Source organism: Episyrphus balteatus, chromosome X (assembly GCF_945859705.1).
Source record: "Episyrphus balteatus chromosome X, idEpiBalt1.1, whole genome shotgun sequence".
Taxonomy (NCBI): Eukaryota; Metazoa; Arthropoda; class Insecta; order Diptera; family Syrphidae; genus Episyrphus; species Episyrphus balteatus.
Genome location: NC_079138.1, coordinates 8,018,968 through 8,039,464, shown reverse-complemented (window position 1 = coordinate 8,039,464; position 20,497 = coordinate 8,018,968). Strand labels below are relative to the sequence as shown.

Below are 20,497 nucleotides of genomic sequence, written 5' to 3'. Positions count from 1 at the left end.
CATACGGTTATACCTAACAGAAAATAATGAATTAGGTTTTTTATTAGAAAAATGCACTTGAGAATGCTTTAAAGCGGTCTGGCGGGGGGAAAGCTGAAAACAAAACTCCTGGTACCCACAGTTTTGAAATCAGGGGATTTTTTACGATTTTTTTTGTGTATCATTTATTCAGTTATACCAAAACGCCAAAAGTTGATTTTTGATTGCACTTTGGATGCGTCTGGCAAGGGAAAGCTGAAAAAGATCACTGCCAGACTTTTTCCGTTCACATACTGTGGTGCATATTTAGATATTTGCACACTCGAATTTCGGTTATACCAAAACTGCCAAAATATGCTGCCGGCTCTCGGTCTATTACTTCATCTATTCCCAGAGTTAACTAATCAATTCATTATTTTCCCGAACGACCTTTATCCGGATTTTTTCCGACTTCTCAGTTTGGGACTTTTACCGCGCAATTGGAATTCATGAACAAAAAAAAAAAAAAAAAACAAAAACAAAACAAATTGCAAAAGTTAAATAAAGGTAATGTTAAAATTACCTTTGAGAGACAGACGGAACATATCCGTTTAATTTTAAAAAAATACCCAACATTTGTCACAACATCAAAAGAAATTTAATCTTAAATGAAAAAAAAATTTTAAGATGCATACCTTATAATTATTTCCGTAACAATTACATCAAACAATTATATACATATTTAAAAAAAAAACACAATTACTCGCAGTATTAAAAGCGGCTTAAATTTCTTATTTCGCCCACTCACTATGGCCTATAATCTACACCTAACCAAAAAATAAAACATGTTTGATAAGAGTTCAAACAAATTCAAAATTCAGTTTTACTAATGCGAGATCATTGGGATCTTAATGTAAAAGACAAGGACGTTACTATTGCGAAAAAGAAAAATTCCATACATAAGTAAAATGAATGAAATCGTTAACGAAAAATTTCGTTCATTGGTGAAGTCTCCCTTTCTTATTGCCAAGGACATTACAAGGCTTAGGGCCCAATCATAAAGGACATAGGGTGGCAATGTGCGCAAATGTGAACGATATATGTATTACACATTATAAAGAAACCATAATAGAACCCATCTCCGATTTCTTATTCTTTTTCGTTTTAAAGAACAATTTCAGTCGCTCAGTGGAAAACTAAATGGAGAGCTAAACATTAGACGATAATTTTAAAGTGACACTATGAAACCATCTCTTTTCCTATAAAAAAGGCAGGTGACGTCACCTTCGAAATATCTTGTTTATAGAAGCCGAAAAATGATTTTTGCTATCGTCCCACAGCGCTTAAGGCCCAACTGTAATAGGCATATGGGCCATAATACTATTTAGTGCCTAAAAAGTTGTCCCTTTGGACAGTGAATTTTGAAAAAAAAAAAATATGGACATTTTTATCAATATATTTTCATATATTTTAGTTGACATAGAATGGTTATACTTTAATCTATTATAAAATTGTTGCTCAGTGGATAGATGTGTTGCTCGGAAGCAAAAGAGTTTTTTCAAATGAATATAATTGTACGCAATTCAAAAATAAGATTAAAACATTCAGAGATAAGAGGGAGACAGAGATATAAGTAGTTTTTTTTTTTAGATACAGTCGTCGGCATAATTATTTTGGCTAATTTACAGTTCTCGAACTGATAAGAATAATTTCTTACGGTTAAACTTTATATAGGTAAAGTTAATGGTTACACTGTGCAAGTTTTTTGAAAAAAATTTTTGAGACAGGTGCGCGATTAACTGTTTCGCCCTATTTCGGACCCGACAAATCGATTGGCGTCATTAGTTTTTCGATTTATCGGTACGACTTCGAACAAAATTTTTTTTTGAAAGTTTTTTCAATTATTTTGAGAGTTTCCCACTGTTTTTAGTCATTTTCAACCAAAAACAATATTTATGTAGCTAATAATTCTGCTCAAACGTTATTTGCTACCAGTCGAAAGATATTATAAACAATTTTGAACAATTTATTTGAAAGTGTAGTGATTTTTTTGAAGAAATTAAAAAAAAAATCGAAATTTTTTACATTTATCGTTTTTTCGCTGTTTTTGTTCTCTTTTGCACAAATACATTGCATGTTTTCCATTAAAAATTAAATTAGCTGTTAATTTAGTGTTGGTTAAACTTCGACAGTCTATCTATAGCATCGATAACAAAAAAATATCGAGTATATCGATACTTCACAACACTATCGATAGTTTCAATACTTCCAAATTATTTTACCACAAGGCTACCGATATTATCGATAGTTTTTTCTTAAAACTATCGATACAATCGACAATGGAAACTATCGATATCTACCAAACACAATGTTAATTCGTTGTTTACATCCAATGTCAAATGAAAACTTAACTTGTAGTTCAAATTGTGTTTAATTAATTTCAAAGCTACTTAATAAATAACCACTAACTTTACCTATATAAAGTTTAACCGTTAGAAATTATTCTTATTAGATCGAGAATTGTAAATTAGTCAAAATAATTATGCCGACGACTGTACATAAAAAAGTTTTTTAACAGGAACGAAATGTTGTCTTAAAAGGAATGGAATCCTTTCAAAATAATCCGAAACACCTATGGAGCAAAATCATTGGTAAAATTATGATGAATCATTTTTATTTTTAATGATTTTACCTTGTTTGTTTCTGTGTGTACCAAAAATCAGCTTTAAAACTTTAAATACGACTGCGTTACCAAGATAAACCACAATGTTACCGTGATTTGTAAACAATTCGATCCAAATTTGGGTTTCAAACTACTTGTAAGAGTAAATAATGTTAATTTTATAACTCAATATAGTTTTTCTACTAATTTGTACTTTTTCTTCAAGAAAAATGAAATTCAAAAAAAGGGACATTTTTTAGGCACTAAATAATATTTTGGCCCATATGCGCGCATGGGCTTATGTCAAAATGGCATGAGTGAGTTGTCAAACATACACAATTCTTATGGGATAGCCATAATGCGCATATGCGCGCTTCGTTTACTTTCGTTAAGCATATACCGTGTGCTCTGAACCGCACGGCATGAGTAAATTTCTCTGAATAAAATGTAAACAACATGGATGCAAGGGGGATGGAAAAATTAAATTAATTTTCACTTAATAAAAATGCGATAAACGAATTGTGAATTGTATAAAAACAGTTTTAAAAATATTTTTGTATAATTCAACGCGTTTTTTTTTTACAAAAATTATGGGAAACAAAAATGTAAATCGTGACAGAAGGCTATGAGCGCGTATGTTAATTATGGCTACTCCTTATGTTTTCGATTTTACTCTGCTAGCAGATTACTTCCTTCTCGGTTTGCATGCAAACTAAGTTGAAATTGGCAAAACCTTTAATGTACAGTCAACTTCCTCTAAGTTGAACTCCCTCTGAGTCGAGTTTATCTCTAACTCGAACTTGAAAAATTGGAAGAAAATAAATGAAATTAATCTCTCTAACTCGAATTTCTCTTTTACTTGAATCAATTTTCAAGTCACGTGAAAGTTCGACTTAGAGGGCATTGACTGTATTTGGTTAAGAGTTTGAATATTGTCCGTCCTAAGGAAAAACTCACCTATCCTGAATCTCCAGGGGAATATTTTTTCCCTCGGAATTTTTTGAGTTGTTAGAGTTGACTCATAGTTAACCGAAAGAAGGATGATCTCGCACTGAAAAACTAGGTCTTAATGTCCGTTAAAGAAAAGAATGGAGCAAATTCAACTGAAATTCTTAATTAAACATCAGCGCTTTCTTTGTACTGCCCAAATAATCTTATCAACTTAAAATAAATAAACAAAAAAAAAAAAACGCTTTCTGATCGTTTGAAGTTTGAAAAATAATTTCATTATAACCAATAGACAAGAACATAAAAGTAACTTATTATTTTTTTGTTCGTTTTATTAGGAAAGTTATTATTATTCCAAGGAAAACAAAGAGCAAGAGACGTCATTCCATATAAACAGGCTACAGGCACATAAAAGTTTTTTTTTTTGTAAACATTTAGTTAAATTGAAAAACACCAAAATAAAATGGCGTACCAGAGAAAGTTCTTTGTTTCGTTTTGAATACATTCCAAAGTGTGTGTTCTCATTCACATCATCAAATCCTTAAAATTGCTGCAACGGATGACATTCGACATTATACTCTCATCAAGGTTGATCGGAGTGGTTGTTTATGTTGCACTCATTGGACGAAGTCGCCGCCGGTGGCACAAGTCCAAATATATTTAGCGAGCTATATTTGACTTCTTTCAGGCTCATCTGAATTGAATATGAGAATACATTATATATGAACGTTATATATATATATATTTATTTGTTTTTTTTTTTTTTTTTTTTTTTTTTTAATTTGAATAAGAAGATATAATCTGGTCAAAACTTGTATTAGAGATTCCATATAGAAAAAAAAAAAAAAAACAAAACAAAATATTTAATATTTTTGTTAACCACGACACAGATTTGTCAAAAGAAGATATATATATAACACACCGATATACAACAATATACCGATATTTCGTATTCATTTTTTTAACATGCGTTCATAAAGTGTTAAGGTTTTTTTTAGTGTTCAGGGTTATAATGCAAATTAATTGAAGTTTGTGTGGTTTGGTGAATGACTTTTAAATTAATCCTGGGAGAAAAACAGAGAGATTCTATTCCCACTATTCATTAAAAAAAATGATTTGTGAAAATTTAAGCGTAGAAACAAAACACACACACACACACACACCCGCATATAATTTTTAAAAAAATATTTGAATTCAATTCAAAGTGAAATTCAAAAAAGAAAAATTCCAAATTGTTTGTGGGATGCGTTCAGATTTTCCGCTGTGTAAAAAATTTAATACTGTCTTTGGCTCTTATTGTATACAAGATGACTAACTTAGTTTTTTGCAAAGGAACTTCTCAATTTACTATCAAAATTTGACCGATTTTTTTGTCATAAAATTTTTTTTTTATGATATGAAAAGTTGACAATGCTTCTTTTTTAGAGAACAGTATTGACAATTACAATTTTCTACATGGTCTTGGTTCATGTATTCCGATTCTTGGAATAGTTCATTTATTTGCTTCGATGTAAAATTTTACTTTCAAATATTGATATGAAAGTTTTAAACTTGCTTTATTTTTTAAATACATAAAACCAGGATTGGCTGTCCAACAATGAATAGTCCCCTAATTCAATGAACCTCACATTTTGAGGAAAATTTGATTGAAAAAAAATCAACCTCCCTTTATTCAAAAAGATAATTCAATGAAAAAGTATATTTTAGTGCAAAATTCTTAATTTGTGCAATAACTCTTATGACAAATAAATAACATGAAGAAAACATATGAAAAGCAATACAATATTACAAAAATAGAAACTGGGAGGTTAATTTTAAGATTTATACGTTTCAGCGTTTATCATTGAAATGAATCATAATTGAAGGTGCTAAATTGACCCTATCCTGAATCTCCAGGGGAATTTTGTTTCTCTCGGAATTTATTGCGCGATCGTGAATCTTGCTCGGAATTTTATTGCAGGGTATAAATCGTAACAAATGACAGCTAAATTCCTCTGGGAATTTAGCATGTTCATTTTCATTTCTATGTTTGAATTAAGGGAACAATTCCGAGGGAAGTTTTTATTCACGATAGCCCCCAACATGGGGCGCTTTTATAAATGCATGGTTGCGCAAGTCTGACGAATGCAAAGCTTTCATTAATGCAAATGACAAATGTCAGGTGTTCATAAATGCAAAACGCAAATATTTGCAACGCAAATATTTGCAGCGCAAATGTGCAAATGAAAAAATTCTCATGCGCAATAAATTTAAACTTAAAGAAAGATGAAACATGACGTAAAAGATGATACAGCTTTTGTTTGTTTCTCAAATCTGTCAAAATATTAATTGGAAATTCAAAGTTCAAGTCAAAATAACAAAAATAGCCCCCAATTTCTTGGATATAATAAATTTGTAAATATTGACAGAAATTTTTAAAAAAAGTTTTTTTTCTTAAAGGATTGAATTAAGATAATATATTGTTATTTTGTTATTTTGGAGAAGAGGCTGAATTGCAATTCAAAAAATTTGACAAATGACGCAATTTAGAAAAAGTGTTCATAAATTTAAAGTAAAATACATGCGCAAATAGTTTTTCTGACATTAGTCTGATCGCAAATGACCGCATGTAAACAAAGCAACCATGCAATTATGAAAGCACCCATGATTTTAATCATTTATCGTATCTTTATCATGGTTTCTGGAAATAACATAATTCATCGACAATTTTTGGTATACAAAATTTCATCTTGGAGTTTACTTCGGCTCTAAATTAGTCTCAAACCCATAATTTAATACTATTGTATCACTTTTTTTCGGGATATGAAATGAACTGAACTGGAATAGCCATATAAAAACAAACTAACAAGCCTACAAGCACCGTATCCAATTGCTGTACCTATATTTCTTCCCTGTGACTTTTTCAGATGTTTTCCTCTTTTATTATAATAATGTTTGCAACAAAATTTTAAATGATTATACACAAAAATGTTAAATAAATGCAAAAACATTCCCCAGAGTACCTACACATAAAATAGAAAAATGCCCTCATTTTAAACAGTTAGTCCTTAAAAAAAAAAATACATATTTTTATATAAAAATAAATAAAAACAAAAACAAAACTAAAGATAAAAGGATTCTTAAATAAAAATACTTTTAAAACAGTTTAAATTTAAAGTTATATAGAATAAATATATACATATTTATGTTTCAATATATAAATTCACAAATATTATATTCTACATAAATTTTATATAAAAAGCTTTTAAAAAACATCGATCATATAAAATTTATAAATAATTATATTTTGAAAAATACACCGACCAGAGCAAGGCAAAGAACTGATGTACGTTTTGTTTGTCATTTTGTTTGCTTACATTATTTAGTTTTTTTTTTTTGTACAGAATTTAATTTTATTTAAATTTTATAACATGGTGATGTTGTCTTTTGCAAAATGTGTTTATGAACTTTGTTCGTCTTGTTTTGTCATAGAAAGTGTAGAAGAATAGCTAGAAATTCGTTAGGAGAATATAAGTGACTGAAGTTTGTTGGTAAATCCTTAAGGGACCAATCTATACAATCCGTCGCGTGCGTTACGTCGAAGTTTTCAACTGAAAGCCTGATAAAATACAAACGTTCTTATGAGAACCAACCCAAAAGCAACGGAAAAAGTAGTCGAACTTTCAACTTTTTAATCTGGCAGATCCGTTGACATCAATTGTCAAAAATAGATCAGTAATCAGTTCGATTTTCGCTTTCTTTCTTTCCTTTTTTTTTCGAATATAAAAATTTAAGTCCTAACTACATTTCTGAATTCAATAAGATGTCTTAGTTCAATTTTAAAATGCCAGTCATACCTACAACTGACTATCTGTTATTAAAAATTGTTTTTAACTCAAGAGCAAGTACCATAACAGTTAAAAATTGTTTCCAACAGAAAACATCAGAATTTCCTTAATGCACGAACAAGCCTAGGAATTTGAAACGAGCTGTCAAAAAGTAATCCGTCACGATACGTATTCTATGGGTCACCCCTTTCCGTCCCATCAGTCAACATCAACGGATTGATTGCCGAAACGCATTCGACGGATTCAATGGGTTGGGTCCTTTACACATGACACGTTAAAAAAACGTGCAGAAGAATAAATAAATAAAAATATGTATTTATTTATAATGCATATTTATATATACATATTTATATATATCTGTGCTGTTTGGGAAAAAAGCGTGATAACACTTATGACATTTTTATTTTTCATTTACAAATGAAGTTGTCGTTTGATCCATTATTTTCAAGTAGGTTAATCATGTTTCCTCCAAACACTACTAATATAATATTTAAGAACGCTCTTTAATAGCTTTTTTTCTCGCTTCACAATCAAAATATTATTCAATGAAAAAAAATTTAATAGCGCCTTTTAGTTCTTTCTTATGGTGAATTCTTGTAGTGAAAGTAAATAAAATAAAAAAATCCTTGGGAGCGTTTTTAAATTCTATTAAGCCCAAATAAGGGGAGAATATTGCTTTGATATCAAGAAAAATATTTAGCTGTGAAGTAAAAAAAAAGTTTTGAAATAAGCATCCTAGGCATACACATATATTGCATTTTTCGGCTCTTCTTTTTTTCGTTTTCAATGAACAAAAAATTAATTAAATAAGTGACTAAGGATGGAAAAAAAAGAAATTATTGAAATCATATATACATATATGTATATATATACATATATATATATATACATATATATATACATATATACATATATATATATACATATATATATATATTTTAACTCAAGAGCAAGTATATATATATATATATATATACATATAAATAAATATATATTTTATATATATATATATACATATATATATATATATACATATATATATATACCAAAACAAAAAAAAATTATTAAAAAAAAATACTAAATATTAATTGAAAAAAAAAAACAATAATAAAGCAAAGATATTAATTTTAAAAATAATACATTTATATATATAACATACTATGGTTGTTTTTTATGTTTGATTTAAAAATTAAAATTAGCCTTAAGAAAAGAGGGATGTTATTGCATAAAATAATCAGGATGATCAGAGTCTTTCTCGAAACGTTTCGCCTCTTCCTGCATGCTTTCCTTAATTTTCAGGATAGCTGCCGACTCAGTTTGGTCCTGCAAAATTTCATTTCGTATTTTCATTTTCGGGAAACAACATTGATTTTTTATAGATTTTTTTTTTGATTTTTTAATGGTTAAAGTGCTTAAAGTGTATTAAAAATTATAAAAAATAAAATGTTTGTTTCTGTTTTTTTTTTATTATTTAATTATATTTTGCTTTTTTGTTAAAACATTTTTTTTTTAAAGGAAAGTGTTTTTCTATTTTTGTTAATATACATATCAGACGAATACTTTCAATACACACATATATGTATATAAAAAAAAATATATAATAGAAATAACCATGTATTCGAGTTTTTATTTGAAAAAGAATTAAATTTAAAAAACAAAAATTAAAACACCAACGTCAAGAAAGCAAAACTTCTATTTTTGAAGAAGGAAATTAATTATTAAATATTATTGTCAATTTGAAAAACAAAAACTAATAATATTCATAATCATTCGTTTTTTCGTATGTTAATGATTAACTGCTCGTCAAGTAAAAATATTCTATTATAACTTTTCATCTATTTGAATATATTGTTGTTTTTTGTTTATTATTAAAAAAGATATTCTTTTTGTTTTTTTTTTACTATTATTTTCTTTTATTAAAGTTTTGTATGTATAAAAAAACTAAAGCATTTTTTATTTAATATTTTTGTGTTGTTATTATAAGTACGAAGTATGTTTTTTTTAGTTTATAGTTAAGATTGTGAAAGAGGGTTGGACGATGGACGAAGTGGGGGGTTAAGAATAGGGGGAAGAAAATAACGAAATATTTATATGTATAATTTGTTAGTTGTTGTGCATGAGAAAAAAAATTTGTTGTTAGAAGAAATTATTTGAAGCGATATCTTTGAAGCAAGCACTAGTTTAACGAATGCAAGTAAAAAAAACAAACGTTTATAATTAAAATAAATAAATTTAAAATAAATTACACAAAAATAATACGTTGATAAGTATGAAATGTATGAATAGTGTTTTTTATCTATCGGTTCAAAAATAAACGAAAAGATAGTTATTTTAGTTGATAATTTTTTTGGAAAGCTCATAACAAAATTCTATAGACTATCTATAGGGCAAAAAAATAAAATATCTTACTTAAAAATTGTACCTCCCATACAAAATTTTTGAGTTACTGCAATTTTTTCAAAAACACGATTTTTATTTACTTTGGTATACCTTATGCTGTAATTAATTCAAGAAAAACTGGATTTATAAATTTTCTCAAAAAATACGGATAACGAAAATATGGTACTAGTTCAGTCAATGAGGAGTCAAATGCAGGGGATCCGAAAAAAGTTATGACGTCAGCTAAGTTTGGATGCAGTATTGAAGAGGGGTTAATCTTGAGTGTAAATCTTAGTTTGCGCATTGTTTGGTCTTGTGGGGAGTTCGCCATTTTAAAAAACGCATTTGTCTCGAGAACGAATGGTCGGACAAAAAATTTGCAAGGATTTTTTAAATTGGAAATATAATTTATCTTTCTTTCTCTAGTACATCATTTTTCTCTAGGAGTTATACTTTCAGAGTAAGAGTACCGAAAAGTATCCCATATTCAGTTATTTGACACCTATTTCTAAGCGTTGTTTAAAATATCAAAAAATGCACTTTTTGCACTATTTGCGGTACTGTAGCTCTGAAGAAAAATGATGTACTAGAGAAAGAAAGAAAATTATATTTCCAATCTAAAAATCCTTGCAAATTTTTTATCCACCCAGTAGTTCTCGAGATATTAAGTTTGTTCGTTGTTTTCCCGCTCCAGGGTACTCTGAGTCATTTCAATCAATTGTCAAAAAAAAACCAGAGTTTCTCGGGTTTTATTTTACATCGAACACCTCAGTGGTCTGTTCTTTTATTAAACAAAGTTAACTTTGGCTGCTGTGTCAAAAAAAATCGTTGTTGTTGTTTTCGTTGGATTTTGTTGGAAAATTTCAACTTCTATTTAGGAACGACTAATGTTACATTTAGTTGATCTGTCAAAACAAATTTTTTGAGATTAATTTTATGAATAAATAAACAAGAAATAATTTATTTGGCACTGAAATAATTCTTTCAAATTAAATTCTTAGCAAATTGAAAGAAAAATATGCATTAAATAATTTCAAATATGAAAACAAACAAAAAATTATCTTCTCACATCATCCCCTCTCTTCTACATTTAGTTGTGTTTGACAGATTAACATTGAAACTCAAGTCTAAAAGCTGAGCTGGAAAAAGTTACAGAATGTAACTATTTGACACTTCAACATTGCATTTAGGAACGATGTTGTGACGTCACGATGTTACATTTCGTAACTTTTTTCTCATTTAGGAACGATGAAAGTTAAATATTGTTAACAATTCGGAATTTTGCTCATCTGTCAGTACCAAACGAACAAAAGAAAATAAAAAAAAATATCTTCTAAACCGGGTGAAAACCAAAACAAACCAAATTTTTCAAGCACGCGCGCAATTTTAAAGAACTGTTTTGTTTGCAAAAAAAACTCATACAAATCGATTGCAAGTGTTTTTTTGGTAATAAAGTTCTACTATAACTAAATCTAGTTTCTACAAATCGAAAAAATTACGAAATTTAAAATATATTTCTATGCTGTATGTTTTGCTTTTTTTGTTTTTTGGTTTGTTTTGGTTTTCGCCGAGTTTAAAACGTCAAAATGGTAACTGTAAAAAGAAAGAGAAGACAGGGACAAATGTTCGATAGTTAACATCGGCGAATAAAAGAACGCACCACAGAGGTTTAGTTTCATCAGCTGATTTCTGTTTTGACATTTATTTCTTTATTTAGTTTCTTATTTCATGAATTTCGTGAAAAATCTCATATTTACCACACAAATTTTGTATCCACAAACAACAAATCACTTTTCGCATCTCAAACAATTTTTTTTTACTTAAATGACAACAGCTGATTTAATTTTGATAACTCTGAATTCCACGCTCTGACAAAATACCCAGAGTTGTTCAGGGTGCGTTCGGAGCGAACATCGAACACAGAGGAAATAACTCTGGTTGAAAAAGGAGCTACAAAAAACGCTTGACTACGAATTCGGATCGTCCCAGAGTGCCCTAGAGCTCACAATGAACAAACCTATTGAGACAAATGCGTTTTTCAAAATGGCGGACGCTCCACAAGACCAAACAATACGCAATTAATACTCCTGATTAACCCCCCTTCAATACTGCATCCAAACTTAGCTGACGTCACAACTTTTTTCGGATGTTTCCCCATTGACTGAGCTATACATATTTCATTTCCTTTTTTTTAATCACGGATGTCGGCTCTTCCCCTAATACGTTAAGAGAAACCAATTTTCTTTAAAATTTATTAATATAGGTGAATGCTCATTGGTGAACTGATAGCGTTTTCGTTTGGGAATTCTTAGAACTGTCCGGGACTGTCCGATCCGGAATGCCAAACGATCAGTGTTGTATACTTTTTTTTGATTCTGAAGTTTGGGTTTCTTTGTATTTGTGAAACATCAAATGCGAACGTCTGATGAAAGTTTTGTTTTTTTTATTTTTTTTTTATTATTATTAAGTTATCTATTCTTTTTTTGTTTTTTTCACTTTATTTTAATATAGTTTAAAGTTTGTGCATAGTTAAAAATCTAAAAATTGAGAAATGAACAACAAAGAATGACATTTTATTACTTTGACGTCTTAAGTGTGAACATGTGTGCGTGATTCTGGTTTTGATTCTGCCTCAAAATTCAGAATCGATTTTCTCTTCTTTTCAGAATTAGAACTGTCATTGAGTGCCAAACGAACAGTTTCAGAATCGTTCGGAAGAATTCCGGACAGTCCCGGACGACCAAACGAAAACGCTATGATATAAGGGTTCTCTGAACTACAAGAGCAAGGTCGTGCGACCCAGTCGTGCTTTTTATTTTTGTATGTGTAGGTGTACATGACTTGATAGAACAGTAGCTGTTTCTAACTATTGCAAAATCTTAAATCAAACAAAAGAAGGAAAAAATATTAAAGATGTGCTACTTTGGCCGTTCTTATTATGAAAAAATAGATTCAGCCGTTTTATTTCTCTCAAGATGAAAAGCTCACCAATTGAACCGTTACTTGCACAGCCAATATAAGTAGAAAAAAATTCAAATAAAAAATTAGTTACCAAATTGATCTTTTAAATGCCTGCGATGAAACAAGGGTAATTCAAATTTAAAGAGCTGAGTACATTTTCTGAAAAAGAGCAGTGAAGGTACAAAGGACAGAGAGCAGCTTTGCAGTTTTGGATTTTTGTTAGGCTGAGGACTGAGAAGTGGGCAGCTATATTGAAGAGAAATCGCAACTGTTCACTGATCATTTGAAGAGCAGAGTGATTGGAAGCGGCTATCGCAATAGCAGACTCAGCTGTACTCACCAATTCAAATTTTTAATCGAGTCGTTTATGGAGAAAAGAGTTATATGCTGAAGCATCAAAACATATTCAAAAAATTAATCTTTTGTTATGCCACAGACACAATTAAAATACACCTATATACATATATGGTATATTGGGAGTAGTTTTTTGTTCATTACACAAACAGTAAGAATATTCAAGGGCACCATTCCAAGATTGTTGCGATAGCAATCTATTATACTTAATAAATTGATTAAGAATTCAATTAAGTCCACGTACAAATTATCAACTAGTTTATAACCAGATTTAAACAAGAATAAGAAAAGTCAGAAAAAAAGCAACCGCGGATAAAAAATATTAATAAACGCAAAGTAAAACATGCAAGTAAAATGAACAAAAATAATAAACTTAGCAAAACAACAATTTTATACGAAAAATATAAATAATATAATAAATATTATAGTATATAAACGTATATTCCAAAAACAGTTATAAAAATGTATTTTGAAAATATTTTTACAAAAGGAAAGAATCACACAACAAATTTAACAAGATAAAAATACAAATGAAAAGCATACGTATATTTTTTGAAATCTCCGATTAAAATAAAAAAAAAATTAAAAAATATAAAAAAAATTATTAAGTAGTTCTTTTCTTTTTTTCTATATATATTAACAAAAATGATTCTTAGTAATAGATTTTGTGTTTTAAAAATGATACATTAAACAAAGAGTAATAACATTTTCAACCATTTTAAATTAATAATTATAAGTTACAAAACATCATGATAAAAATAAATGTGTTTGATTAAAACATTTTTTGATTCAGTTTAGTTAAAAATAGGCAATTTTTTTTTTGTATTTTTGTAAGAGAAACAAAAATGAGCGGACTTTTTTGATATATTATTAATATTTTGTATGGCCATATACTTTGGAAACAGATTTATAAAAATCTTCTTTTTTTTTTTGTTTTTATAAAAAATGTTTTATTTTTTTTTTATAAAGAAAAAGAAAATACTAAATGAAATTCTGTTTATTGTTAAAAATAAAATTAAAAAAATAACAAATATAAACGTGTTGGATTTTTTTCATGTTTGCGAAGATAAAGAGAAAAAAACATCAACATCACATTCTAAAATTTGATTTTTTTTTTCAAATAAATATTTAATTAAACTTAAAAAAAAATAATTCAACTTTTTTTTTTTTCTTTAAATATAATTAAAAAAAAAACATAATTATGTCATAAAAAATGGAAAATTATATAAAATATTTTTACTCCTTCCTTCGGTTTGGTGTTAGTTCAATAAATATTGTGATATTTTTTTGTTTTTTTTTTTAGTAGTAAAATTTTGTAGTGCAAATTTAGTCAAAATAATGTCAACACGTTCACTAGCAACTCCAGGAGTGTGTTTTGGTTTTTCAATTTTTTATATAGTCACGTTATTAATTTAAGTTTTGCTTTCCTTTCGATGAGCAATAAAAAAAAATACGAGCGAACGTGTTAACGTAATGTTTTTTTTTTTCTTCTTTTCAATAAACTAAATTATGCACATAAATTTTATTCACTAGCTTTTTTTACTATAAGTCTATGCTGTGAAAGAAAAAATTGAATTTTGACTTACATTTTCTCCTGGTCCGCCAAAACCGCTTAAATTGTAATCACCCATACCACTCCCTGAATCTTCTCTCGGCGTCCCAGGTCCTCCATTAGCGGGTGAGTTTTTCATACCATCTAGTCCATCTCCATTAAGTACAGGTCCCATTGTATTGGGACCCATCGGTCCCATAGGACCACCATCTGGTCCTCCTCCCATTGGGAATTCCTAAAAAGTAAATGGCTCATAATTTTTTTTTTTTTATAAAAAATTAAAATATTTTGAAGTTGTATAATTAATATTACGACCGAAGAAAACATATTTTTGCCTGTGATAAGTTTTAAAATAGTTTTGTTTGCTTCTATTATTTAGGAAACTTGCATAGTAAATAAGACATTTCTATTACAGACGATGGAATAACGTCATTACTTCTAACCTTATTAAATACGAACGGACTTACGGAAAAACGAACCACGTACTTTTCTGCAAAAAAAGGTTTTAATGGAGAGTTTAAATATTCATTTCACATCACAAGTGCTGAGAAACGAGAAAAATCCTTCATTTCAAAATGTTTTAAAAGCATGAGAACTCTAATGTTTATCGTGTGCGTAGTTTTGAAATGTAATAACAGTCCTGGTGGATAAGATACTCTTAGGTTTGTCGTGATTTGAAGCATTCGTTTTTTTTTTGTTAGTCGTCCTAATAACAAACAAGTCGAAGTTGGCTTATTTGTGAAAATGATAAAGTGATGTTCAAATGACATCCAAGAAAAAAATATTTTTTATATTTTCAAAGTTGGACATTTTACAAGATTAAGCAATCTCGGATGTAGTTTGCACGCATACACATGTTTAGTTTATACAACAAAATATATAACTCCTACAAGAAAGTTTTATAAAAATTAAAACATTATGTATGTCCAATTTAATTTATTGTGAAAGTAATTAAAAACAAAAAAACGGTCGTCGATTCTAGTGTAAGTAATTATATTTTTTAAGAGAGCAGATATACTGCAATTGTTGAACTCAATAATAATCATAAGCTTAAAAAAAAACTCAAGTTATTTTAAACACTTACACTTCCCATATTGCCACTTGGAACTGGTTTCATTAAAGTGTACATATTTTCACCTCCAGAATTCGATGAGTCTGTGATAAGAAAATAATAGTTTATTGGTTTGTGTTTGTTATAGTTACTATTTTACCTTGCGGCGATGGCATGATAGGCGTTCCGGGTCCAGGGGGCCCACTTGAACCCGGCGGGCCCTGTTGAGAAAAAAAATTTAAAATTTTTAACTTGCTTACTCTCAAATTGATTTGTGGTATGGTTAATTCTTATAAAAAGAGAGTTTAGTAAATGTGTGTGGCCGAAAAATTCGCGTTTGGCTGGTTTGGCAAAATCGGACTTTTGTATTTAGCTTAAAGAATTGTTGTTGTATGTTATTCAAATTTGTTTTTCGAAAATTTTATTTAGGTTTACTAAATTGTGTAAGAGAGAAAAAGACAAAAAAAACGTATTTATCATTCCCAAATCTGATCGCTTTCAAACAAATTACTAAAGGGGTGGAATCGTATAAGGTCATTGGCGATAGTCACTTTTGTGACAATCAAATGTGATCAAATAAAATTTTCTGTCTGTGTAAATTTTGATAAATGGCAATGGTGCAGTGGATGTAGTACTTGACTGCTAGCCTGGAGGTGTGGGTTCGAGCCCTACCTCAGGCAGCATTCTTTTCTTTATCCCCGAGCTTGGAAGCCCCCTGTGGGATTATATGAGATAATAATCATCTTATTCTCAATTCACTGTACCAACAAAAAATTCTTTCCTATCTTTCTATTCCTTCTAACTAGTGCCGTGCAGTATGCATTTAAAAGACCTAAGGTCTTACAGGCATATAGTTAAAATTATAATTATTATTAAAAATTGGCATCACTTCGTGGGAATACACAAAAATGGCACACATCTGTCAAATTTTCATTCATAAATGTGCCCTTAATTATGAAAGTGGACTAAGTCACTCCTAAAAAACCAACAAATCTAGCATAAAAATAATTATTATTTAAGGGGTATAGTTTATTTGAAAGCGAAATTGCAGTAAATAAACTTCTTTATTGCTCCTTCAGTGATTTCAAAAAAGAAATACAATTAAATCGTTATAAGAAAATTATTAAGTAAGTTTTTCTCCAAACAATGCAAAAAGTGACTTAGTCCACTTTCAGAATCATGGGCACAAATATTATTTTTTTTACTGTAGTGTACATAATGTTGTTTTGCTTCAACTTTGTTTATTACTGAGCAAAATAATTAAAAATAATTAATCAATTACTAAATTGTCGTCGCGTGTAACATTTTCTACGTAGGCACCTACGTGTTATATTCGTGTTTTATAAAAAGTGTCCATCTTTAAGAAGAAATTAATTCCATCTACATACATTAATGTGAATAAAAAAAAACTTGGATATTCTTTTTCTGCCGTTCCTCAACAATTTGCGAATATTTATTTTATAAACGGATTTCTGTTTTTTTTTTTTTAAACAACAAACGATCTCAAATGGTTAACGAAGTTCGAGTTTTTAGGATGAAAATAAGTTAACTGCAGGCAAAACAAAATTATTATTGTGTATTGAAGAATGTTTTCCTTATAATACAATAAAATACAAAATTTAAGTTATAATTTGTTTTTTTTTTTTTTTTTGTGTTGAAAAATGGAAAAAGAAATATATTTTTGTATGAAAGTGATAGCAAAAACGGTGTCACAAGAAAAAGTCATAAAAATGTGATAATCACATATGACAATCACATTACGCAGACAGATTTTGTGATTTGTAACTGTCAACTATGGCAAATCAACTTAGCCGATTCCACCCCAGGTTTTGCCAAACAAATCTAATTAACTAAGAATTTTTGTGCAAAACTAAACTTCCTAAGTTAATTGATCAACAAAAGTATGTGTGTGATAATATTATGCCAGGTTTGATCAATCGGTGGCTTATATTTTTTTTATTGCGCCTAGTGTTCGGTGAAATAATTTTTGCTACCATTGATTTTAGCATCTACAGCCTTAAAGTATTGAACACCCCAATAAAATGCTTTTTTTTTATATTGCGCTTGGTGTACGGTGAAATAATTTTTGCTACCAATGGTTTTAGCATCTACAGCCTTAAAGTATTGAACAACACCCCAATGAAATGCTTTTTTGGAGATACCTGCTTATTGGAAGAGCGTACTTGTTTCAGATTCCATTTTTATTTTTTGCTGAAATTAGTCGTTATGCATGTGAGTATCTTTAAAAATGTGACTTTAACAGTTTATCCGCTGGTTGTCACCTTATTTCACTATCTCTGATAATACGTTCTTTTATTCGCCGATGTTAACTATTGTTAACAATAGTTAACTTTCATCGTTCCTAAATGAGAAAAAAAGTTACGAAATGTAACATTGTGACGTCACAACATCGTTCCTAAATGCAATGTTGAAGTGTCAAATAGTTACATTCTGTAACTTTTTCCAGCTCAGCATCTAGACTTGAGTTTCAATGTTAATCTGTCAAACACAACTAAATGCGGAAGAGAGGGGGAGGAGAAAGTAACCGTGGCCGAAGGCAGTCGCAGCTCTTGGAGCTAGTAAAAGTTTAACGTAAAGTTATATTATCTGGACGAGTTACTAATGGGTCTGTGGGATTGCCCCAACCCATTCGTATGTCCAACAAACACGTGTGACTTATAAGTCAACACCAGCAATAGATAATTAGCCACAGCTAATTAATTCAAATAGTGATGGAGATCCGGACGAGTCACTTACGGGTCTGCGGGATGCCCCAACCCGTTCGTGTGTCCTGCAAAGAACGTGCGACTTTGAAGTCGACATAAATCATCAACAGCAACAGACAATTAGCCACAGCTAATAACAACACAAAAAGTGACTAGGATGGATAATTACATCGCCATAAAACAGGGAAACTAGTATGTACAAAAAGTTAAACTGTGCTAACAGTACAACATAACACACCACAACAGTAAATAGCGGCATTTCATCGCACGCTATATCCATACAAGTAAGCGGTACGAATCATAACGGCGCATCGAAACACCTGATGCTAAAACTGAAAGCATATTCCCTAGTACATCTAAAATACTTTAAAACATATTCGCCAGTTAATTGATTTAATTTCATCTAAATTGAATGTTTTATTGTTTGCTACAATGTGATTTTACTTGTATGTTTAATGTATATATGGCGCTCTCGCTTCATAAACTCAAAAGAAACAAAAAAGAAAAGAAACGAAAAAAAAATAAAAAAATCTCAACAATATGTTAGATATTAAGCATATCACTGCACTGGCCAGTTTTCGTATATATGTAGTTTTAAGATAGGTTAAGTTTATTGTATATATGTATTCGTGACTACCGTCACAAACAAATTCAACTAAATGCTTATGAGCAAAAGCAGTCCAACCATATATTTAGTTTTATATAAATACTGACAGCCACGAGGCTTTACAAAAAAAATACTCGAAAAAGAAGGCAATACTTTATAGCCACTTTAGTACAATAAAAGCTATTGTTAGAATAAGATATAAAATGTAACCTAACTTTGAAGACTCAATAAAATAAACAAAAAAATAAACAAAAACGGAAGAGAGGGGAAGATGTGAGAAGAAAGTTTTTGTTTGTTTTCATATTTGAAATTATTTAATGCATGTTTTTGTTTCAATTTGCTTAGAATTTAATTTAAAAGAATTATTTCATTATTCTTTCTTGTTTAATATGTTGATGGTGATGACCTTTTGTTGATAATTATATGATTTTAAAATCATGTAATCTTTCTTATCATTCATAAAATTGATTTCCAAAAATTTTGTTTTGACAGATCAACAAAATGTAACATTAGTCGTTCCTAAATCAAAGTTGAAATTTCTAACAAAATCAAACAAAAACAAATACAACGATTTTTTTGACATAACAACCAAAGTTAACTTTATTTAATAAAAGAACGGGCCACTGATCTTAACTTTTTCTCCACTGTATTAAGAAGTTGATGCTTCTTCTTCAGCACCGAATTCCTTTAAATTATTTTTCTGCATGAAACAGGAAGAACCATGAAAGAAGTATTTTTTTTTCTCAAAACAAGCATTTTTCAATAAGCAGATACATAATACGACCGGCTGTATACGACCTGCAATTGCAGCCACATTATGCCTGTAATGTAATATATCAAAAACGTCGGCAATGGCACCAATGTCTGATTATGGTTATGTAAGAGCACAATGGGCGCATTCACGAACCTAGTGACTACGTAGTCGACTCGTTCTGATTGTCTGAAAACAACTAAAAAATTAGTTAAAATTTCCCCTCCGACGCGTCGCGACGTAGTGTAAAAATTTCGACTTCAAAGTTAGTTGACATTTCTCAGTCAGCTGTTTGATGGAAACAATTGTATTTTATTTAATTTTTTGGTTGAATTGATAAAAAAAGCATTCAAAATGAAATAATTGTGCAGTATTTAAATATAAAATATGAAATTAAAAAATTAGGAAAGGAAAAAAAGCTATTTAACCCTTAACCACCTACCTGCAAATATTTCTTTGTGTGTGTGTCGTGCGATAATCTATGTACCTTTTCTACACCTGAAACTGCATCACGCATGAGCTTTGGGCTTTAATACGTGCACGCGTTTGGCCTAGGTTAGTAAAATTATTTCTCCAGCGGTCTCCGAGGCCGCAGGTAGGTAGTTATGTGACTTTTTTTTCGCCGTTTTCTACAAATAATTGAAGATTTATCGAGCCTATCAAGTGTAGAAATTCTTAAAATGCGAAAAACAAGTTCCTAATATTTCATGTACAAAAAAAA

At 29.5% G+C, this 20,497-nt stretch overlaps 1 protein-coding gene across 5 annotated transcripts in view; it reads right to left on the bottom strand.

Annotated features, from left to right (window-relative positions):
* The window catches only part of LOC129920714 (single-stranded DNA-binding protein 3), a 49,758-nt gene that overhangs the window by 12,137 nt on the left and 17,124 nt on the right, over positions 1-20,497 (bottom strand). For 2 of the 5 annotated variants that reach the window (XM_056002253.1, XM_056002257.1), the window contains 4 exons: positions 15,853-15,913; positions 15,726-15,796; positions 14,676-14,876; positions 1,597-4,262 (listed from right to left, as the gene is read on the bottom strand). In XM_056002253.1, the coding sequence (XP_055858228.1) occupies positions 4,152-4,262; positions 14,676-14,876; positions 15,726-15,796; positions 15,853-15,913 (444 nt within the window). In that variant the 3' untranslated portion in view covers positions 1,597-4,151. Of the gene's footprint in view, positions 1-1,596; positions 4,263-8,549; positions 8,719-14,675; positions 14,877-15,725; positions 15,797-15,852; positions 15,914-20,497 lie in introns of those variants that run through there. The other 3 variants (XM_056002255.1, XM_056002258.1, XM_056002254.1) reach the window with 2 other exon arrangements.